We start from the raw sequence: 23,286 nt of genomic DNA, 5'->3' as shown, positions 1-23,286 counted from the left end.
TACCATGGTCTGTGCCCTTGGCTGTCCAGAAATTGTCACTTTGCATGTGGTCTCCCCAGGGTTTTACACCTTTCCCACATGGGTCTGTAATCCGATTGGACTTTGCCTTGACATGTAGGGACACAGCTTGTTTGCTGTTTGCATAGTGAGTCTCGCAAACACTGTCTCCCTATCAGGACATCTTTCCCCTACATTTTATCCTCTGTGGAGATGGTGTCCATATCCTCTCTGAGCTGACCTTTCCCCGTCAGGGTCACACTGCTTCCTGCGGCCACAGGGTCTGGCTCTTTGTTCTGCAGGCTGGTCTCCCTTCTTCGCTCTATTTTGAAAATCAGTGTAGCAATCGCTGGCCCTTTATTCTTCCCTATACATTTTAAAATGTTTTCCCGGGTGCCTCAACAAACAGCCCTGCTGCAATCTTTGTTAGAATCGCTTTGAATTAATTGAGGGAAGATCGACCACTTATAACATGAGTCATCTTCTCCGTGAGCAGACACGTGTCATCTTCCCCTGAGGTCTCGTTAGGGTAGCTCCTAGATGAATTCTGGGATGTGTTGCCATTGCAAGTGGTTGCTTATTTTAGTTATTTCCGCCCTAGAAGAACGCTGTCGATTTCTGTAAATTAATTCTGTACCTGACAGTTTTGCTGAACTCACTTTCGTCAGGGTTCTGGTTTGATTGTACTAGGTTTTTCATGCAGGTAATTATTTCATCAGCAAATAATGGCGATTCCTTCTCAATCCTCCTCCACTTGCCACCGTCACCGTCTTCTGTCTCACTGTTTGTCCAATACTGCTGGACTGCAGTGGGGAAATGGGCACCCTCATCCCATTCTAGATTTTAATGGAACTGAAGTGCCTTTGTTAAGTAGGTCGCACATTTGTATGTATTTACTAGTTAGCTTTTATCCAGGTAAGGCTAGTCCCTTTTTAAATGGCCATTTGCATTTTGTTTTACGGTTATTTATTGCCTCAATTTTTCTATTTCTTCTTGTGCCTGTTTTCCAAATATGCATTTATTCTTCTGGGGTTTTCACATTTGGTAGCATATAGCTGTTCATGACGTTTTCAATCTGTGGTCCTTACAGATACTTAGCCCTTTTAAAACGTTGTGTTTGACTTGTTTCTGCCCTGTGTCAGGAGTTCCCAGGCCCACTCTTGGGTTACATGATTCTTTAGGACCCAGCATACAGTTGTACCCACAGCTAAACCTTATTCCTGCAAAAGAACACAAAGCATCAACAGCAAAGGAAAAAGCTACCTGGGGAAGAGTCTGGAAGAAACCAGGTATGCCCTTCCAAGGGTCCTCTCCCAGTGGAATCACCCAGCACAAGCTTAATTCCCCAGCAGTGTGTGGTGACAGCATGTGGGAAGTGTCGTCCATCAGGGAGGCTCGTTAGAGACCCAGCACCCAGAGTCTTTACTGGGGGCTGGTCACATATAGGCACCTTCTGCCTGGCACGGACCCAAATCCCAGACTCCCAGAAGGAAAGCTGGGGTTCTGCAGAAACCATGCTGTTTGCACAAACAGCCCAGGCACAGGGACCCCCCTTTTCTGCGGGGGAATGTCTTCCAAGCCAAGTTCCCAGAGGCTAGCCTTTCTGGGGAGAGGGGCCTCAGACCTCCTACGCTAACTCTCTGTCTACACACGCCCCTTTTCCTTGAACAGTCTTGCCGGAAGTTTATATCTCTTATTAATCTTTTCAAAGGACCAGCTTTTACTTTCGTTAATTTCTTTTTTTTTTTTTTCGGTCAGTTTCCTTGATGTCGACCTTTATTGTATTCCCTTTCTTGTTTGGGGTGGGATAAGTCTGCTATTTCTTCCACAACTTCGACTTGAAGCCTTACTCACGACGTTTCTGTCTTTCTTATTTTCTGATAAACGTATTTAGAATGAGACTTTGCCAAGTTCTGTTTTAGCTTTGTTGCCCACACTTCCCCATGTAGTCCTTTTGTTGTTTCATTCTAAGGGTTTTGCAATTTCCATTAGGGTTTTCCCTTTCATCCAAGGATTATATTCAGGAGTGTGTTTTAGTTTTTAGACAGAGGAGATTTAAAAAAATAGATGGTCTTCTTAAAATTGACTTCTTTTATTTCGCTATGGTCAGAGGACAACGTTGTACAACGTTGCTTCTTTGGGATTTGTTGTGCTTCCTGTGTGGTCTGTACTTAAGGAAAGCTGTGTTCTCAAGGGGCAGACTTCTAGCCCTATCAATTCAGGCCTCTTAAACGTATCAGTCAAATCTGTTCTTTGCTTGCAAGTTTTGTCGGCTCTGTCAGTTTCTGGAAGGGTCCTTAGAGCCTCTGGTCATTTGAGGCTGTACGTACTCCAGAGAAAGCTGGTTCTTAAGCTTGATCCATTCCTGTGGTGTGAGCCCATTGTAAGCAGGATCTTTTCACCAGGCTGCTTCAGTTAAGGTGTGGCCCATCTCAATCAGAATGGCTATTAATCCTATTATTGGAGTCCTTTATAAACGGAGTGGATTCAGTCAAAGAGAAAGCCACTGAAGCAAGAAGCTGAAAGCAAGGAGACCCGGAAGAGAAGGGGGAGACGGGCAGATGCTTGCCACGTGCCTTGCCGTGTGGCAGAGGAGCCAAGGATCGCCAGCAGCCAGTTTTCAGGAAAACATCACCTTGACGATGCCTTGATTTGGATGTTTCCCCAGCCTCAAAACCACGAGCAAATAAATTCCCATTGTTTAACCCGACCCATTTCATGGTATTTGCTTTGAGCTGACGGGGAAACTAAAACAGTCTCTAATGGCAGAAGTTGATTGCCCCATTTTCCTTGGAATCGTTGTTCCCTGGAGTCCTGATTGTTGCTTTCCATGCTATGAAATTCTCTTGTAGGGATATGTGTTTGTCTCTAATTGTTCCCCCTGTCGATCTTTTTTATTCTTACGCTTAATTTCGCAATAGTGTCACACTTACGGGATGGTTGCAAATTTAATACAAACCCCATGCAGAGAATGCCAACATAACCCCCCCCCCCCCCACCCAGATACCCCAGATTCACCAAGTTTAACATTTTGCCACATTTGCTGGCACAATTGCCACATCTTCTCTGGCCTCCTTGATTTTTGTTTCTTTTTCCCTGACGATGACTCTTCCTTTCCACTCGCTTTGATTGGTGTGGTGGCGTGGAACTCTCTACGCCAGAAAAACATGTTCTTAAACATAATCCATTCCTATGGGTGTGGACCTTTGTAAATAGGACTTTTTTTCTTTTTTTTTGGAAATAGGACTTTTCGATGGGGTGACTTCAGTCAGGGTGTGGCCCAGCTGACTCAGGATGGCCTTTCAGGGGAGGTCACAGAGGGAGAGAGCCGTGACAGGCCGCAGCCAGCAGCTGGAAGCCAGCGGACCAGACGCCTTGCTTTTGGACGTCTCCTGGCTGCAAAACTGGGCGCCGATAAATCCCCATTGTTTAAGCCAGGCCATTGCCTGGTGTTTGGGTTCGCAGCCAGGAAACTAAAGCAGTCGGCCCGAGAGTTGTTCCTCAGGAAGTTGGTCCCAGCCTGTGGCTGCTGCTGGGCCCAGCCAGCCGCGGCTCTGTGGCTTCCTTCCGGCTTTTCAGCAGGACTGGCTCTGGCTCGCAGCCTGGCAGGCAGAGCTGCCGTGGCCTCTTGAGGCCTTGGGTGGGCTAGGCGGGCAGCACGGGCTGGGTTATGCTGTCAAGTTAGCCAGCCCAGCCATCCCACAGGCTTCACGCACCAAAGGCTCACTTCCCCTTCAGGCTCGGGCCAGTGGCAGGCCATAGAGGGGCGGCTCTAGGGACCCACCTGGGGCAGGCTGCTGGCCCCCTTGGCCGGGGAGAGGGTTGTTCTCCTGTGCTCTGGCCAGAAAATGACACCCATTCCTTTAGCCCGTTGGCCAGAATGCAGCTCACATGCCACTGACCACAGAGGGGTAGGGTGGTGTGCAGGAGCAGGTGGGGTGTTGGGGGAGCCCCTCTCTCTGTCCCAAGGGACTTGTCAGCGAAGCCTCCCTGCCTCGCCTGTGGGGCGCTGCTCTGGGGGTCCTGTTGGGTGTGTGTGGGGGGGTGGGCTGCAGCCCCTGCCGTGCTGGGAGGCAGGCTGAGTGGGGCCCAGGGACCCGGGCTCGGAATGGGAGTGAGGACGCAAAGGTGCCATGTACCAAAGGCAGGGGGGAGGCCCGGGGATTGGGTGGGGCCCCTGCTGGGCCACTCCCTCTTCCGTGGCTGGTGGTTCCTGTTCTCCCACATGGCACAGCCTCAGTTGGGGACTCTCAGGGGTGCCTCTGGGCCCAAGCTCTTTCTAGAATAAAGCAGCAGCTTGGTCAGTCTCTTTGGGAGTGAAGGAAGGTGGCCCAGCTGAGGATGGAAAGGAAGTGCCCTGGAGTCGGGGGACAGAAGAATGCAGACCTGTCGTTGCTGCCTGTGACCCCTCTGTGACCTTTCCCCTGGGCCTGGCCTCTGCAGTCCCCCATGTGACTGCTGCTTTCCAGCTGTGGCTCCCCGCTGCACCCTGAACTGAGGCCGGCCCACTTGCAGCTGCGGCAGGGTCTTTAGCCATCTCCTGGCTCTCCTGGCTTCTGGCACACTCCTGCCTCGATCCCAAAGCCAGCTCAGACCGTGGTTTTAGTTTCCCAGGGCTGCCGTAACACACGACCACAAAACTAGGGGCTCAAAACGACAGAAACGTGCTCTCTCCCAGTCCTGGAAGCCAGATGAAGGTGTGAGCAGGGCGTGAGTGCTCCAGGGGGCGGCCTTCCCAGCCTCTTCCAGCTTCTGCCCTTTGCCAGCGTGCCTGGGTTTGCGTCCATGTAACTGCACTTGGCCTGCGTCTTCACGGGTCTCTTAAAAGGACGCTGCAAATCAAAAAGAAATAACCAAAAAAAAAAAAAATAAGATAAAAGGACACTGCATAACCCAGGGCAAGCTCATCTCAAGCTTCTCAACTCAGTTCGATCTGCCAAGACCCTTTTTCCAAATAAAGTCACATTCTCAGGTTCCAGGGCTCAGGACATGGACATCTCTTTTTGGGGACCGCCCTTCAATGCACCAACCCAGGTGCTCCCTGTCTGTCTGCCCCCCCGGAGCACTCTTCCCCGCTTGGTGGCTAGGTGACAGGATGCCTGGTTACACATTTGTAACCAGGGCCACCACGACGGCCCCTGGCTAGTCATTCTATTGGTAGAAGTTAACAAGTCTGATGGAAGTGGCTGTTGGAGAGGTTGTGGCTTCCCATTGCTCTTGAAGTTGAACTTCCTGAACCCCCTGACCCAGCAGCATCACCCCTAGGCACACATCTAAAGAGAAACCCTCAGACACGGACCACAGGGGATGGACGTAGGCCCGGTGGCTGGAGACCCCGTGGTACGGCCATGGATCAGGCTTGGTAACAGCTTCGTTGAAAAATAATTCACATAACACACAATGCTCAATTCATTTTTTTTTTACAATTCCACCATGAAGTGTACAAGTCAGTGGTTCGTAGTCTCTTCAGAGTTGCGCAACCATCACCACTCTCCAAGATTAGAACATTTTCATCATCCTATAAAGGAGACCCCACCCCTAGGGGCAGCCCCTCCCCACCCCCTGCCCCGGCCCCTGGCAACCACCTCTGCTGGACACTTCATAGAAACGGCGTTGTGTAACCAGCAGTCACCTTGTTTTCTTTTTTCATCCGTTTAAAGTTGAAGCAGTTGTAGGTTTACAGGAAAACCATGCAGAAAGCAGAGGTCCCATATCCCCCCGCCCCCACCCCAGTTTCCCTTAGTAACATTTTGCCTTCGTGGGTACCTTTGTTACAGCCGATGAAACGATACGATTATACTCTTAACTATAGTCCATGGTTTACTTTAGGGTTCCCTCTTTGTGTTGTACGGTTCTATGTGTTTTTTTTTAAAGAAAATTCTTATTCTAGAAACACATACACTCCCTAAAATTTCCTATTTAAACCACATCCAGCTGTATGAAGTTCAGTGGTGTTAATTATATTCACCGTGTTGTGCGACCCTCACCGCCCTCCATTACCAAAACTCGCCCTGCACCCCAAACGGAAGCTGTGTTCCAGTTAAGCATTAACTCCCTGTTCCCCATCCCCACCCTGGCCCTTGGTAATCTGTAGTCTAGATTTTGACTCTATGGGTCCACATATTCTAATTGTTTCAGATCAGTGAGATTGTACAACTTTTGTGTTTGACTTATTTTGCTCAACATGATGTCTTCAGGGTTCGTCCCTGTTGTTGCATGGATCAGGGCTTCATTTCTTTTTAAGGCTGAATACCATTCTGTCGTATGGGGAGACGATTTGTTTATCTGTTCATCGGCTGATGGACATTCGGGTGATTTGCCCTCTTCGGCTGTTGTGAGTAGTGCTGCTGGGAACATTGGTGTGTGGGCATGAGGATGGGGAAAGCATGTGCAAAGGTCCTGAGGCAGGAGCCTGCCTGGTATCGTCTGGGAACAGCAAAGAGGCCAACTGTGGCTGGAGCCAAGTGGGTGGGGACAGGAGGGCAGAGGTGACGGTGGGGCAGGTCATGCCTGGCCTGGTGGGCCAGTGGAAGCACCTGGGCTTTGACTTTGAGAGTGACGAGGCAGACGTGGAAGGGGGAACCCAGTAGGAAGCCTGTTGCAGCTCGCCAAGTGCTGATGAGCGCAGCCAGATGCTGGGTTCAAATGGAAGCTCTTGTGGACAGGACTTGCTGACAGGTCAGCTGGGGGTTATGTTGACTGAGCTGGGGAAAGATGGCTAGAGGAGCCATTTCTGGGGGGATGTCAGGGGATCAGTGTGAGATACTGTCAGACATGGACATTGAGGCAGAGGTTTGGAGTAGATAGTTGGATAGCTGAGTTGGGGTTCAGGGGAGAAGTCTGGCCTGGAGGCACAGATTTGGAGATTATCAGCCATAGGTGGTATGGAGAGCCTTGGGGCTGGATCACATCACCACGGACAAGAATGTAGAGCAAGAAGAAAAGAGGTCCCGGGACTGCACTAGCAAATGAGACCAGGGGATGGGGCGTTAGGACAGACCTCCTGCATTGCATTGCTGGCAGAGGTCTTCTGGAGACAGAGGGTCAGCCCCTCTTCCTCTCTAGTGGACCTGTGTCTGTGGAACAGAGCATAGGCTTGCACCACCATCTTTCTGGCACCCACTGTCCGAGGCGCCCAAGAGAGTCCCCTCCTTGTGCTCTGGCCGCAGGGCCCCTTGGTTTGGCTCTTGCCGTGGTCGCTGGGGCAATGGCTGGGCTGTCGGCGGTGCTTCCCATCCTCCCGTCATTTGCTCACATGGCTCTCCTGGCACCTTTGTGCTCTCGCTTGCCCTTGGGGGCTCAGGTCACTCCGTCGCCAGAGACGAGAGGCTTGGAGGTGGGCTGACTCGTTTCTGTTTCTAGCGCTCCAATTGCCATTCTGTTGGAGGGGACAGATGAGTGTGTGAGAGGGTGGAGAGGGCTGGGGTGGTTGTGGTTCTGGAAAATGCATCTTAGCCAGTGGTTGGGGTGGAGGTGGGGGGCTTGGGGAGGGCGAAGGCGGTCAGTGGGCTGGCAAGGCACCATGACAGCCGAGTTTGGAGGTGCTGAAGGCAGGAGAAGGCCTCGGGGTGCACATGTCAGCACCTCTTGCAGGGGCTTGGAACGCTGGGGAGAAAATGGTGCTGATGGGAAATGGCTTTTCCTCATGCAGCAGATGGCCGAAGACAAGGCCTCGGTGAAAGCCCAGGTGACGTCCTTGCTGGGGGAGCTGCAGGAGAGCCAGAGTCGCCTGGAGGTGGCCAACAAGGACCGGCAAGCCTTGGAGGGCAGGTGAGTTGGCCGGGGAAGGCCGGTCCCCCGAGGCCACTTGCAGTACACCCAAGGAGAGCGAGGCTGGGTTTCGGGGCCTTTGGGGGTTCCTCTGTGTGGGGACATACTGAAGGATGCTGGGAGCTGTCTGATGAGCTGTGTGAACACATTGGGGGGTACAGGCAGGTGCTTGAAGGAGCATGGGGCTCAGCATCCAGGACCTGGGGCCCCCCATGTTTTTGTTGCTTTCGGGCTCTCTGACCTTCTCCTGGATTTTGGATTTTTTTCCTTAGGGAGACACTTTGGGGGTCCCCAGGACGACTCCCATGATCAGCGATTTATATAGTTGCCTTCACAGCTGAGGCTTGTTATTGTGAAAGGCTACACAATGGGTGGCCCAGGAAAAAGGCACGGTGGGGTCTGGAGAAATCCATGCATGGGCTTCCCGTGTCCCCTCCCTCCCGCGAGGGGCACACTGGGCTAGCTCCTTCCTCCAGCAGCGAAAAATGCTGTCCTATGTGGGCGTTTCTGCCCAGGGGAGCCCATTAGGGGCTCAGCACCCCAGGTTTTTTATTGGGTCTGGTCATGGGGCACCCTCTGCTGGGTGAGGACCCATATCCCAGGAAGGAAAGCAGGGGTTTCCGTAAAGCACATTGTCAGCACAAAGAGCCTGGGCACAGGGAGCCCCCTTATCAGCAGGGAAAGTTCCACCTCACGGAACTTCTTACCAGCCAAGCTGCAAGCAGCCCCTTCTGAAGGTGGCAGCCTCGGGCCGGCTGCCATGACACTTTTCTGCAAAGGGTGTCTGAAAGTGGAATCATGGGGTCAAAGGGCATAGACTTTTCTGTGGCTCTGGATGTGTTCAGCCTGGCTGCCCTCCAGAAAGACGCTCCAGCTGGCGTGCGGGCTCTGCAGGTGCAGTAGGGATCAGAACCCCGGTTCTTGGGAACAGTGGTGTTCCAGTTTGCTAGAGCTGCCACTGTGCAAAATACCAGAAATGGATTGGCTTTTATAAAGGTGGTTTATTACATCACAGATTTACAGTTCTGAGGCCACAAAAGTGTCCAAACTAAGGCATCAACAACAGGGTACCTTCACTTACTGCCAGTGGCGTTCAGAACCCCTCTGTCAGCTGGGAAGGCACGTGGCTGGCGTCTGCTTGTCCTTTCCTCCTAGGTTGTGTTTCAAAATGTCCTTCTCCAAAATGTCTCTGGGCTTCCATCTTTACTCCTGTCTCTTAGCTCCTGTGCATCCTTGCTTCTTTCTCCCAGGACTTTTCTGTCTAAGTGTCTGGGGATCCTCTCTTAGCTTCTCTGGGGCAACTCTGGGCTTCATCTCTTAGCTTAGCTTCTCCAGACATCCTTCTGTCTGCATCTCCAAGTGTCTCCAAGCGTCAGCGTCAGCTCTTGAGCTTTCTTAAATACTCTAGTGAACTAATCAAGACCCACCCTGAATGGGCAGGGCCATACCTCCATGGAAATAATTCAGAGGTCTCGCCCACAGTTGGGTGAGTCACATCTCCATGGAAACACTCAATCAAAGGGTTCCACCCAACAAGACTGGATTAAAAGATCATGGCTCTTCTGGGGTCCATAATAGTTTCAGACCAGCACAAGTGGTCAGGGGCGCCTTCCTGAAAGGAGGGAGCCTGACTGGGGCTTTGATGGCAGGTAACCCGGGAGAGGGGGTCCCTTCTGAGGGCTGGAGGTGGGAGAGCCAAACGACCCCAGACCTGTAAGGGCAGAGTTGGGGTGACAGTGTCGAGCAGGGGGCACCCAGGCACACACCCCGAGCCACGGGGGAGGCCAGGCACACCTCTCTCTAGAGCCTCCATTTCTCTCCGTGTTAAGGAATTCAGAGCAGCAGATCTGTTTTCGGTGAAAATAAGTTGTGCAGAACACACGTGTTACATGACTTCTAAAGGTGAACCTGGGAGACCTCAATGCCAAGTGGTGTTGGCTGTGGGTGCCTCAGGCTACAGCCCCAGACCCTCCCCATGGTTCCCACCCAAAAGCATCCATTCTCCTCTGTCCCAAAGGGTGGGGCCCCGAGGAGGAAAACCCAGCCCTGTCACGTCCATCTGTGGGGGACATCAAGGGATCAGACTAGAGATGTGGGCAAGGGCTTTCAAATGTCTCTAAAGAAGGTGTTGGCCGGCCCCCTCCCCATTTTGAGAGTAGGACACGAAGGGGTATGGACACACTGATCCGTAGGAAGGACAGTCATCGAAAGGGAACCCAGGCTGGCTCCAGCTTCTTGGCTTCTGGGTATATCCCTGTTCCAGTTTGCTAATGCTGCCAGAATGCATAACACCAGAAATGGATCGGCTTTTATAAAGGGGGTTTATTTGGTTACAAAGTTACGGTGTTAAGGTCATAAAGCATCCAAGGTAAGGCATCAACAAAGGGTACCTTCACTGGAGGATGGCCAATGGCGTCCGGAAAACCTCTGTTAGCTGGGAAGGCATGTGGCTGGTGTCTGCTTGCTCCCGGTTGCGTTTCAAAATGGCGTTCTCCAAAATGTCTGTCTCAGCTGCAGCAGCACTGAGTTCCTCCTGTTTGTTAGCTCTTTTATACAGCTCCAGTGATTTAGTTTAGACCCACCCTGAATGGGTGGGGGTAACACCTCCATGGAAATTATCCAATCAAACGTTTCACTCACAGTCGATTGAGTCACATCTCCATGGAAACACTCAAAGGATTCCAACCCAGTCAACACTAATATGTCCGCCCCCACAAGACTACATCAAAGAACATGGCATTTGGGGGACATAATACATCCAAACTGGCACAATTCCCATCTATCCTTCTGTACTCTTTGTATTTCTAACATGCACCTGTGTCATTTCCAGAACAATTAGGGGTACTCCTTTGTTCTCCTTTTCCTGTGCACCTGAAAGCAACTACTTTGGGTGTGACACCATCTGTGCAGTTTGCAGCTGATGCTTTTCAGTAAATGACACCGCAGTGACAAAATCTTGGGAAATAGCCTTTCCTGTCGCCCCCACCCCCCACCCCCATGTTGTCGAACAGTTCAGTCAGTTCCATTTGTTGATTGTGTAAGTGCCAAGATGGACTGACAGCCCTGTGCCTTTCAGATGATTTTGGGGGACCATTTAAATTGCTTCCAACTACATGCCGTGCCCCCCTCCGAGCCCCCAGCCTGTCACGTTAGACTGCCGGCCTGGCACTCACCTGTGCTCAGGTCCCCTGGCAGGCAGAGAACTCTTTTCTGGCAAGGGGGATGACAGCAAGTGATCTCTCAGTGCAGATGGAAATGTGTGTTCTGCATCTGTGGGAGGTGCTGGGTGACAGGGAGGCAAGTGACCCCACTACCCAGAAACACCCACTGTTAACACTTTGGAGAGTAGTAGTCAGGGGTCAGCTTCTGGAGTGAGAGCCTTCCATGAGGCCAGAGCTGGAGATGAGGAGATCCGGGGGCTGTGGGGTGATGGGGGCCTTAGACGTGGGAGATGAGCAGGCCTGGGCCAGGGTTGAGTTTTCAGGTGTGGAAACTGAGGCTCAGAGCAGGCCATTGGGACCCCAGCCGAGCTGGGTGCCTGGATTTGCGGGTGCTGTGTGTCCCTGCCGGGGACTGAACCTTGGTCCCCCGCAGTTGTCCCTGTCTCCTGCAACTGCCTCCATCCTTCTGGTTGCTCAGGCCCGACCCCTGGAGCCATCTTCCACTCTGTCTTTTCTCTCACCCCACAGCCAGTCCGAAGGCCAGTCGTGTCGCCTGTACCTTCAGAATCTGTTCAGACACGGAGCCCTCCTCCCAGTCCCTGTCGCCTCTGCCGGCTGCTCTCCCGCTGCTGTCCTGCTTCTGCCTGCCCTCTCTTGACAACCCGGCCCTGGCAGGGATCCCACCTCGGAGCCTGGCCCCCGCCTGGACAAGCCCCCCGTCCTGCCGAGTGCCGGCCATGACCCCTTCTTCTCTCCCGTGCCAGAGCCCGGGTGGCCAGTGAGCAGCTCCGGCAGCTGGAGAGCGAGCGGGAGGCGCTGCAGCAGCAGCACAGCGTGCAGGTGGACCAGCTGCGCATGCAGAACCAGAGTGTGGAGGCCGCGCTGCGCATGGAGCGCCAGGCTGCCTCGGAGGAGAAGTGAGCAGGGCCTGGGCGGGCTGGGCGGGCTCCGGGCTGCTGCTGGGAGAGGGGGAGGCAGAAGGGGAGCTTCTTAAGGTTCCTCTGCCTTCTGGGAGCCCTTCATAGGGCACGGCAGTGGGTGAGGGGCAGCCCGTGTCCCTCAGCGATTCCCAGGCCTGAAGGGTTCAAGGTCAGAGGCCTGAGAGCTTGTCCAGGGGAGGCGCCGTCCCACCCAGCAGCCTCCGGGGGCTGTGTGCTTGCACTGGGCTCCCAGGTGGCTTTGAGCAAAGGGGGTTTTGAGTGGGGTTAGTCCCTGTGCCATCCGGTGGCTGCATCCAGCTGCTGCTCTGCTGCTCGGCGGGTGGAAGCTGGGGAGCTGTGCCAGGCTGCTTCAGCCAAGCTTCCTTTCCACGGCCTGGAGAGAGGCAGGTGACCAGCTGTCCCCCCCAGCCCCACACTCAAGTGGTAACGGTCACCAGGGTTTCCACTGCCCCTTCTTTTCTTTCTTTTTTTTTTTTGAATTCAGTTTTATTGAGATATACTCACATACCATACAATCATCTGTAGTGTACAATCAGCTGTTCACAGTACCATCATGTAGTTGTGCATTCATCACCCCAATCTAGTTTTGAACATTTTCCTTATACCAGAAAAAGTAAAAAGAAGAATAAAAAATAAAAAAACACCCAAATCACCCCCCCCCCACACCCTATTTTTCATTTGTTTTTTGTCCCCATTTTTCTACTCATCCATCCCTATACTGGATAAAGGGAGTGCAGTCCACAAGGCTTTCACAATCACACTGTCACCCCTTGTAATCTACAGTGTTATACAATCGTCTTCAAGGGTCAAGGCTACTGGGTTGTAGTTTGATAGTTTCAGGTGTTTACTTCTAGTTATTCCAATGCATTAAAACCTACAAAGGGTTATCTATACAGTGCATAAGAATGCCCACCACAGTGACCTCTTGGCTCCATTTGAGATCTCTCAGCCACTGAAACTTTATTTTGTTTCATTTCGCATCCCCCTTTTGGTCAAGAAGATGTTCTCAGTCCCATGATGCTGGGTCCAGGCTCATCCTGCATTGCCAAGGAGATTTACACCCCTGGGAGTCAGGTCCCACATAGGGGGGAGGGCAGTGAGTTCACCTGCCGAGTTGGGTTAGCTAGAGAGAGAGGGCCACATCTGAGCAACAGAGAGGCACTCGGGGAGACCTTAGGCAGAATTATAAGCAGGTTTAGCTTCTCCTTTTCCACTGCCTCTTCTTTTTAAATTTAAATTGTAATTTTTTTGAAGACGTGATCCATTTACCTGGCTCACCATTCGAATTTCACAAGGGCATTGAGTGACGCACACCCCTCCTCTTCCCATCCTCACCCCATGCCCTGGAGACCTTACTGGATACGGAAACATCCATGGGCATATGCATGCAGATGTGCACCTTCTTTGCACAATTGCCTACTTATGTAATTTCTCAACATAATTTATAGCTATTACATATAAAGCTCATTTCCCCCCTCCTTTACCCAAATGGCAGCCCTTTAAAATCGGCGTTTTTCCCCTTAAGCTCTGTTGTGAAGGTTGTCCAGGTCAATATGGACGTTCCACTTTCCAGTTCCATGTTTCGCATTGGTCAAGTTGGATTTGAAGTTGGGGTCTGGGTGGAGGTCTTGTGGCTACCGACAGGAAACTGAGGCCATTGGGAATGAGGAGAGATGGTTCCTAACTCAGGGGTCCCAGGGCGAGAGGGGGGCCAGGAGGGGTGGATGGGAAGCAGGATCAGCTTGGGGGAGAGGTGCTCACCCAGCAGGTGAGGAGCACACAGCAGCACAAGAGCAACCCGTGGGCCAGGGCCTCTGTCGGGGTACAGGGGTGGAGGCCGGTAGGTTTCCCATGGGAGTCCACATTGGTTAGTTTAAAGCAAACACATGGCGTAGCTGCCAAGGCTCCATGTGCCACGTTTGCATCTAGCTCACCTTGCTGGAGCCACTTGTGTCCACCCCGGCCAGGGGCCTAGTTAAGCAGCAGCTTTCCACCCTGGGGCGGTAGCTCCCCAGGATCCCAAACCCGCATTTGGGGCCGCCACCCTCACCATCCTCACCCAGAACCCACGGCTGCTCCCAAATGATGAGCCCAGCACCCCTGCCACCTGCAGACCCCCAGTCTCCCCAGGGCTGGAAAGCAGCTGCAGTTAGCCACAGTGCGGCTTTCTATATGGTGGGGCTTGTGGGCATCCTTGGGTTGCGCCCAGCCTTGAGGACAGCTCCCGACCCCCCCTTGGGGTTTGCTGAGGCATTACGATTTTATTATTATTAATATTTAATAATAAACAAATGCATAATTATTAATTAAAACAAACAATTGTTAATATTTGTTATTATTTAATAACTTTTATTATGGTAACATATGAGACATAAAAATTGCAAGTCCTTTGCCCATTTTTTAATTGGGTGGTTTATCTTTTTGCTGTTGAGTTGTAGGAGTTCTTTATATATTCTGGATATTAAACCCTTATCAGACATATGATTTCCAAATATTTTCTCCCATTTGGGAGGTTGTCTTTTCACTTTCTTGATTGTGTCTTTTGATGCACAAAAGTTTTACGTTTTGATGAAGTCCAGTCTATCTATTGGTTCTTCTGTTTGGCTGCTTTTAAGATTGTTTCTGTCTTTGCTTTTCATTAATTTTACCATGAATAGGTATAGGGGTGGCTTACTATTGTTTGCCCCAAAGTTGTGTTTTTGAAAAGTTTCAATCCTGCAGAAAACTTGAAAGAATAACACCTGTCTACCCTTCACCTTTCTTGTTTTCTGTCTGCGGAAACGGACACACACTCACACGCACACACACACAAGAGTTTTGTTGTGGGCGTGGGAATGGGTGTGCAGCCACGTGAAAGCCAGCTGCAGGCCTCGTGGCCCCACACTTGAGTGGCCCGGCCTGCCCCTCTGGGGCATGGGGGTGCTCATGTCTAGAACAGTCCCCCTGCCTTTCTTTTTTTTTTATGTGAAGCTGACATTTTTGCCGAGTGCAGGACGGTTCAGGTTTATGATAAGCATTTTCCTCCCTTCTGTAAAATGTTAGCTTTCCTAAGGAAAATTAGATTAAGTGTCTCGCAACCAATTTGGTTGTGTTAATACTTGCTGTCAGCAAAACTGGCCTCAGAATCGATGGCCTGAAGCGTACAGTAGTGCAGCTTTGGAAGCCCCCATCTGAGGTATGTTGACCCAATGAGAAAGAAGAGTCCAGAGGTTTAAAGAGCAGAATCTGTGGTCAGACCAGGAAAAGATTCTTCTCAATTAAAAGCTCCTTTCTCTTAGGCGAAAGCTGGCACAGTTGCAAGTGGCTTACCACCAGCTCTTCCAGGAATATGACAGTCACATCAAGAGCAGCATGGCAAGCAGTGAGCGAAACCGAGTGAGTGCAAGCAGAGATGTCCCTGGGGCTGTCAAGCACCTGACCGTGCCCTTGTCCCTTTAATCCTCCAAATTCAGGGATGTTGAAACTCAGGGCCTTACCTTAAGACATGACAGAGCCGGCTTTGGGGAGGGATACGTGACTTAGCCTAGAATTCTCTGGAAGGCAGCAGCGGTGCTCGCTTGGTCCTGGCTTCATGCCGCCCGGAGGATGCCCTCAGACAGCTTCAGTGGGCCGGGCTCCCGGCCAGATACTCTCCGCTGGGACCAGGGAGATGCTTGTATCCATTTCCATTTCCTCCCAGCTCAGCTCCTGGCACAATTTTCCCAGAGCCCAAGGGAAAGCCCGGTAACATTTCCATTCCGGCATCAAAAGGCACAGGTCATCCTTTGCCATTTTGTCCCGATTGGAGCATTCCTAAACTGGGTGCAGTTTCCAGGGATCCCATTTTAAGAAGGACATTGGCATACTTGAATGCATCTGGAAGAGCCCTTGAAGGATGCAGCCTGAAAACCAGGTCCGATGAGGAAGAGTTAGGGAACCATAGCTATTAAATCTCCAGAAGGAGGTTTGGTGTAGGGGAGAGGGTCTGTGTGAGCCAAGTGGGTCCCAGTCTAGCTGGGCACGTGAGCGTTAGCCCATCAGACCAGCTCCCTGTGGCCTCCAGATGGAGTGCAGCCCCTGTCCCTTGAGGGGTTAGAGGAGGGCTGTCCAGCTGGGGATTGTGGAATAATTCTGGCCTGGGGTGGGAGTTGCGGCCAGATGATGCCTTAACTGAACAGCAGTCTTCTCCCGCAAGGACAAGCTTTTAGATCTCATCATATAGGGCCAAAGGGCCTGGCATTGCCCCAACTCGGGGCAGCTGGGGGCCACTCTTTTCATTCCTGTCCATCCTTCTCCCCCAGGGGAGCGGCCTGCTTGGGTGGGTGGGTGGGGCCTGGACCACATCCCGGCCCCCATCAGGCTTCCGTCAGCTCCTACACCCCCCGTCTAGGGCACCCAGCTGGAGGATATAAAGCAGCAGCTCCAGGAGGCCGAGGAGGCCCTGGTGGCCAAGCAGGAGCTGATTGACAAGCTGAAGGAAGAAGCCGAGCAGCACAAGAGCCTGATGGAGACTGTCCCGGTGCTGAAGGCCCAGGTAAGCGCGCTCCTCTGAGTTCGCCTCGGGCGCGAGTAGCTAGCCTCCCCCCCAACCCCTGCCCTGGGACCAGTGTGTCCTCATGACATCAGCTTTGCAGTGGCCTCTCCTTGAACCCTCAGTGTGCACTTGTAACTCCTCGTCAGCTCACCTCGTTTTTCCCACGCTGCCATGAACTTGGGGTGGGGCGCCAGACATGTGGCCGTTTTGCCCTGTGGTGTCTGGCAGCCTCCATGACTGGGCGACGGCTGACAGGCGCACTCCTCTCTCTCGGGTTCTCCAGGCGGATATCTACAAAGCGGACTTTCAGGCCGAGAGGCAGGCCCGGGAGAAGCTGGCTGAGAAGAAGGAGATCCTGCAGGAGCAGCTGGAGCAGCTGCAGAGGGAGTACAGCAAGCTGAAGGCCAGCTGTCAGGAGTCAACCAGGTGGGCCCCTCCTGGCCCTGCACCTGGGGGTCACCGGGAGGCCCGGCAGGAGGCCACTTCCTCTCTGCCCGCCCCGGGTCAGGATCGCCTGACACGGCCCTTCCCCTCCATCATTTCAACGGCCTTTTACCTTAGACGAGCCTGGAGCTTTCTGTGCATGCACTGATGGACAGATTTCTGTTTTCAAAGGGCTCTGATTGAAGATATGCGGAAGCGACACGTAGAGGGCCCCCAGCCTCCTTTGCCCCCTGGTCCAGGTGAGTGACGTGCAGGGGGATCGGGGGAGGGGGATGGGGGTGGGGAGGAGGAGGTGGGGTGGGTGTCCTGCTCTGTGACCAGGGGACCGGATCTCTGTGAAGACGGCTGTGATATGCAGTGTGATGCTGCGGCTGAGACTTTGTAGTTTGAAGCTTGTGGGCCGGTCCCTCTCCGTCAGTACCCCCCCACCCCGGAAGGCTGAAAGGGAAGGGATGCCGTGGGAGCTCCTGGTCACACTTGGGTGACGACCCTTGTGGTTGAATCGGATGGTCCTGAATCAGTTATTTCCCCTTCCCTTCCCTTCCCCTCCCCAGATCTGTACCCAGAACTCACTCGGAGCTGCAACCACTGACGCCTGTTTTCTTTTCCTACAGCGCACCACTCCTTCCACCTGACCCTGCTCAACCAGAGGAGGAGCCCCCCCGAGGAGCCGCCTGATTTCTGCTGCCCCAAGTGCCAGTATCAAGCCCCCGACATCGACACCCTGCAGATCCACGTCATGGAGTGCATCGAGTAGGGCCTCCTGCAGGCGACAAGCCCGGAGTGCCGTGGTCCGCGCTTCCCTCTCTCACCTGCCCAGCCCCGAGTCGAGGGCTAGTCCCACCCAGCAGCCCCAAGAGCCCGCCACAGGGCCCTGGGCTCCAGCTCTTCAGGGGTTGCTGCTGGTTTTCCTTTTAGGGTTTATCGAACCCCAGTTAGGCCTGATGTACCCCACTCTTTTGGTTTCATTTTCTCTGCTCCAACTGATGGCCTCTGGGGGCTGCTCCCCTCACTCTTCCACCCCCCCAGCTGGGGGCATCAAGGATGAAGGCCCAGAGCTCTCAGGGAGAACTGCTTCCTCTCCAGGCAGGTGGCGGGCATCTGCTGTCTTGTTCCTGGCCATCCAGTCCTCCATTCTGTGGTGTCTTTAGCCAGTCCGCTCTCGATGGGTGGTGGGGTTGTTTGTAGTGTTTCACTGGCATAAGTGATGCTGTGGGGAAAATTCCCACACCTACCTAGATCCTGTGTGTCTTTGGGCTGGACTCTGAGAAGCAGGACCTCTGAGCATCTGTGAACGTGGTAGCTGGTGCCCAGGGGTCCCCGCCTCGGTCTGGGAGCATCGTTTTGCACCCCTCTACCTGCTTCCCACAGCCAGGCGGGGCTGTGGTGAAACCTCGGGTCTTTGCCCCGTGCTGGGCGTGCTGTTCTCTAGTTAAGAGGAAGATCGAGCCACTTTTCAGAGGTGTCAGGGCCACTTTTGAGCCTTTGTCTCTGGACTGCCTCTTCATACCTTTTGCTCATTTTTCCTCTTGGGTTGTTGGCCTTCATTCCTTGGTTTTTGGGAGCTCTTTGCTTATTAGTGGGATCTGCGCTCGTTTGCGACGTCAGTTGCAAATCTCTTTTCCCAGTTCTACTCTGCTACTAGTGTTTTGTGTTTTTTTTTCGCCTGGAAGTTTTTTGAATTTTGTGTAGTCCCATTTGTTAGTCTTCCCTTTCTTCGTTTTGGGGGTTGAGTTGTGGGGTTACTACCTCGTGGCCTGATGGCAGGGAAGCTTCAGACACTTCTTGTCTCTAACATCAGAAAGCGTGCTCAGGTCTCAGGCCTGCCTGAGGGCGCTGCCAGCCAGCGTGTATCTTAGCACGTGCCGGAAGATCGTGATGCCTTTCCTGGCAGCAGCCCCACGGGCCCCTGGCCTTGCCAATGGAAGCCATCTGGCAACGATTGGGAGATGATGAACAACAGAGGACTCTTCACCTTGTTGTTGGTTTTGTGAGGTTCCGGGCGTTTCCCAGCCATATCAAAGCCATGGGCGTTAACCTGGCAGTTGTAGTAAGGAAGGAAATTGGAAGTTAGGAGAGAATGCAGCGTCCCCATTCACCTCCTCCTCCCTGCCCTCCTCCCAGTCTCTTCTGGCTGGGAAGGAGATGTGGTGCCTCCTTCCCTGGCCTTCCTTTCAGGGCCTCCTGTCTGTGCCTTCCTGCTCTCCCGGAGGACTCACTGCCATCGGCTCTCTGGGCTTTAGGAGACAGACTGGTGGCTTGCGACCCCCTGCAGAGGCTAAGGCAGCCCTCTTGGTGTCAAACGGCGATCATATCTTTTGAGAGGCTGCCACACAGCCTAGGACAGGGGCACCTTCCAGAGAGCTGCCAGCCTGAAGGCAGACACCTCCAGGATCCATGGCTCTGCTGGAGGGATTCAGTCTGTGGTTGAAGGGTGGCTGCCCAGCTGCAGGGGAACACACATGGAAAGCTGGAGTTGGGTTGCGGGGCAGGCCCTTAGCAGGTGTGGGGCATGCTCATCGGGAGACCTCATCTCTAGCTGGACCCTGCGGTGAGGCCAGTGGGACATGCAGCGGTAGACGGGGCAGGCTGGTGCGGTGGGCCTGGCCGAGCCCTGGATCGGGGGCTGTGGGCATGTAGGGATGGACTTGGGGTTTCTCAGGAGGGGGACAAAGGTGGGCAGGAGCCCTTCTCTGACCAGCTCCCTCTTCTGAAAGATGGGGAAGAAGACAGATGGTGAGACCCTACTGTTTGATGCGCAAGAGAAATCCAAATGGCCAGTAAACAGTCTGAAAGTATTTTACCCTCACTAGTAACTAAAACGTGAAATCAAAGGGTAAGCAAAACAGGATGGTAAAATAGCGACAGGTCAAGAATGACAGCGGCCAGTTGGCAAGGTGCACAGAGCAGGCCTCAGCCTGTCGCCCTTCAGTGGAGGCCGGTTTTGGTGCCTGAACAAGAGGCTCGGGAAGTGTTCTCAGTCCTCCTAACCCTGAGACAATCAGACACACGCACTGACTCCTGTGCTGTGTGGGTGCTCGCGGCACCCTTATCGCCGGCAGCTGGAAGGCCGAGCAGAGAGATGAGGCCACAGAGCTGGACCCTGGGGGCCCGCCCAGCCAGCATTCTGAACCCCTTGCTACCTGCATGTTACGGTGTGTTGAATGAAAAAGCCAGGAGACAAAATTGTATACCAAGTGTGACCCCGAATCTTGTGTCTCTCTATGTAAAAAAGTAAAAGCTGCAAGTGCACACACTGCTAAGGTTTGGATGTGTATGAATGGTAATTAAAAATTTTCCTTACATATTTACGTATTCTCCAAATGCCTGTAATTTGTGTGCGTTACTTTTTTTACACAGAAAAAAATACGATATTGCAAAGTCTGCCTGATGTTGAATCAGCTCCAGGTTTCACCTGCACCACGGGCTGGGAAAAGAGCTCATGGTTGATGTGACGATGCACTGGGGAAGGTGCAAGGGACCGTGAGACACCTCCATGGGTAACGCTGTTTTATAGGAGTCCTGAAACACAGCCGTGAATCTCTTCCTTTTAAGTTAAAAACCACCTCTGTAGCTGCAATCTTCATTACAGACAGGAGGCCTTAAAATACAAGCAGACCACTGGCATGCTAGCAAACCAACAGGTCTGAGCTGGCTTCCTTGGCTGAGGACTAGGGAGGCCCTGGAGCCAGGGCACCATCGATCAAAATGGCCAAGTAACTGATGTGCCCCTCCACTGCAGCTTCGCCCAAGTGCAGAGCACGGCTGTGGGGAGCGCCGCTGGGAAGGAGAGCTCAGTCGGCAGGAGGAGGGCTCCCGGGGCCCCCACTGCTTTTGGATGGTGGGCTGGTGACTGCCTTTCCAAGCCTCATTTTCCTTATCTGTGAGACGGGACCATCCACCTGGTGGCGGGCCACGTAAGGTGGCACGGAGCCGGCATTCGGTCAAGAGATCACGAGACATGATATGAAAGCGGTTCTTCTGGTTAGCATGGCCGAGATCACTGACTTTTTGGTAGGCCATCTTTGACTTCCATGTGAGTGATTTAGGCGGTTTTCTGGGAGTGGCTGCCTCAGGGCTCCTTTTCTTTCCTTTTATCATTTTTTTAAATTGTAGAATATAGCATATATACATAAAAATGATAACTTTCCAAGTGCAATTTAACAAGTAGTTAGCAAATTTCAAAGAATATTATAGGTTACAGTCCCACAATTTCAGTTATTTCCTTATTTATGAAACATAACATATACAAAAAGGTACTATCTTCCAAAGCATGATTTAACAAGTAGATATGTAGGAAATTTCCCAAGTTATTATTGTACTACCATAGTTTCAGTTATTTCCTTATTGTGAGATATAACACATATACAAAAAGGTATAGCTTTCAAATGACAATTTAACAATTACCTATAGAACAAATTTCAAAGGATGTTACGGATTACAATTCCACCACTTCAATTCTTTCCTTCTAACTATTCTAATACCTTAGCAAGTAAGAAAAAGAAAATTACATAAAAATTCAGTATTCATAATCTTTTGTTAAATTCCATCTTGTCTGTTGCTCCCCCTTCCTCTAGTTTAATCACTTTCTCAATCTTCACGGATGTCTAGGCAGTGACCACCCTAACCTGTTCATGTTGAAAAGGGGTGTCAACTTTTATGAGCAAAGGGGACACATCTGGTTGATGTTCTTGAAGAGGTTATTGCCTCTGGGTTTTGGGACTTAGCTGGCATAGGAGCACTCTTAAGGATTTAAGTCTCTGAAGGATAAACTTAGTGAGTGAAACTTTTATAGAGGATGGTATTCCTATTGATTATAGTCCCCAGTACGCAATGTGTAGATTTTTCCCATGTACCTCAGGGCTCCTTTGGTTGCAACACTTATCAGCGAGCCTCACACTTTTTTTTTTTTTTTTTAAATTTTAACAGCTTAATTGAGATTTAATTCACATATCATACAATTCACCCATTTAAGGTGTACAATTCGATGGCTTTTAGTATCTTCACAGACTTGTACAACCATCACCATAATCAATTTTAGAACATTTTCATCAATTCAAAAAGAAACCTCGTACCTCTTAGCCATCACACCCCAATCCTCCATAACTCCACCTCTCCCTTGTGACCCCCATCCCAGCTAGGTAATCATTAATCTACTTTCTGTCTCTACAGATTTGCCTATTCTGGATACCTAATATAAATGGAGTCGTACAATATGTAGTCCTTTGTAACTGGCTTCTTTCACTTAGCATAATGTTTTCAAGGTTCATCCGCATTGTGGCATGTATCAGTACTTCATTCCTTTTTATTGCCAAATAATATTTCATTGTATGGATATACTGCATTTTATTTATCCATTTATCAGTTGATGGATATTTGGTTGTTTTTGCTTTTCTGCTATTATGAACAAAGCTACCATGAACATTCATATACAATTTTTTGCATGGACATTTTTTCTTCAATTCTCTTGATTATATACTAGGAGTAGAATTGCTGGGTCATATGGTAACTGTGTTTAGCCTTTTGAGGAGCCATCAGACTGTTTTCTAAAACAGCTGTGCCATTTTACATTCCCACCAATAGTGTATTGGAGTTCCAATTTCTTTGCATTCTCACCAACACTTATTATTATCTGTCTTTTTGATTATAACCGTCTTAGTGAGTGTGAAATGGTATCTGATTGTGGTTTTGATATACATTTCCCTGATGGCTAATGATATCAAGCATCTTCTCATGTGTTTATTGGCCATTTGTACATCTTTTTTGGAAACATTCACTAATACTGGCAGTGATTTTCATAGAGAGTGCAAACAACTAAGGCCCTGGATAATTGAGGTTTTTCATTCAAATCTTATTTGTTGACAGAGTAGCATGATTATTTGTAGGAAAGAAACATCCTTATTGATGATTCGTGAGTACTCTTGGCTTTACTTGCTGCCTCAAACCTTCTGATACTTTGTCCACTGGACATTTTCTTAAGAGATTTGTGGAAAACTTCAGAGGCAACATAGCATGTGTGGGAGGGGTAAGGACTTTAGAATGAGGCACATCTGGATTTGATCAGCCTGGCCATATACTGGCTATATGATGTTGGGGATGTTACTTGTGCCCTCCAAATCCCATTTCTGCATCTAAAAAGTTTCTCACAAAAGCACCAAGTAAATGTTAGCTAATTCTTTACTCTTCTTTAGGCAGAGCTGTGTCCAATATGCCCAGAAATAGACTGCTGTTCTCTGTTGTTGACCGTTCTCCAGGAAAAAAATATCACTACACTTCCCTCTACCATTCCCTCTATCTATATCCCTCTGGTAGTTTTATTTTCATAATTATTTGGTTATTATAATCTGACAAAGATTGAGAGACATAATAAGCTAGTTCTGATCTAGGTTTCTTGGAAGGGGTTGAATTTTGCTATTCACAAGTATAAAAGTCACTGGAATGTTCAAAATGAGATATTGGG

The 23,286-nt window shown here is 51.1% G+C and overlaps 1 protein-coding gene across 6 annotated transcripts in view; it reads left to right on the top strand.

The window, feature by feature from the left end:
• IKBKG (inhibitor of nuclear factor kappa B kinase regulatory subunit gamma) overlaps window positions 1-20,137 on the top strand; it is a 34,860-nt gene extending 14,723 nt beyond the window's left edge. For all 6 annotated transcript variants that reach the window (XM_037821201.1, XM_037821200.1, XM_037821197.1 and 3 more), the window contains 7 exons: window positions 7,649-7,767; window positions 11,693-11,845; window positions 15,148-15,244; window positions 16,239-16,382; window positions 16,666-16,808; window positions 16,998-17,065; window positions 17,441-20,137. In XM_037821201.1, the coding sequence (XP_037677129.1) occupies window positions 7,649-7,767; window positions 11,693-11,845; window positions 15,148-15,244; window positions 16,239-16,382; window positions 16,666-16,808; window positions 16,998-17,065; window positions 17,441-17,583 (867 nt within the window). In that variant the 3' untranslated portion in view covers window positions 17,584-20,137. The remainder of the gene's footprint in view (window positions 1-7,648; window positions 7,768-11,692; window positions 11,846-15,147; window positions 15,245-16,238; window positions 16,383-16,665; window positions 16,809-16,997; window positions 17,066-17,440) is intronic.
• The last annotated feature ends 3,149 nt before the right edge of the window (window positions 20,138-23,286 follow it).

Source organism: Choloepus didactylus, chromosome X (genome assembly GCF_015220235.1).
Source record: "Choloepus didactylus isolate mChoDid1 chromosome X, mChoDid1.pri, whole genome shotgun sequence".
Classification (NCBI taxonomy): domain Eukaryota; kingdom Metazoa; phylum Chordata; class Mammalia; order Pilosa; family Megalonychidae; genus Choloepus; species Choloepus didactylus.
Note: the sequence above shows the minus strand (reverse complement) of the source record. Positions and strands in the feature narration are given on the sequence as shown.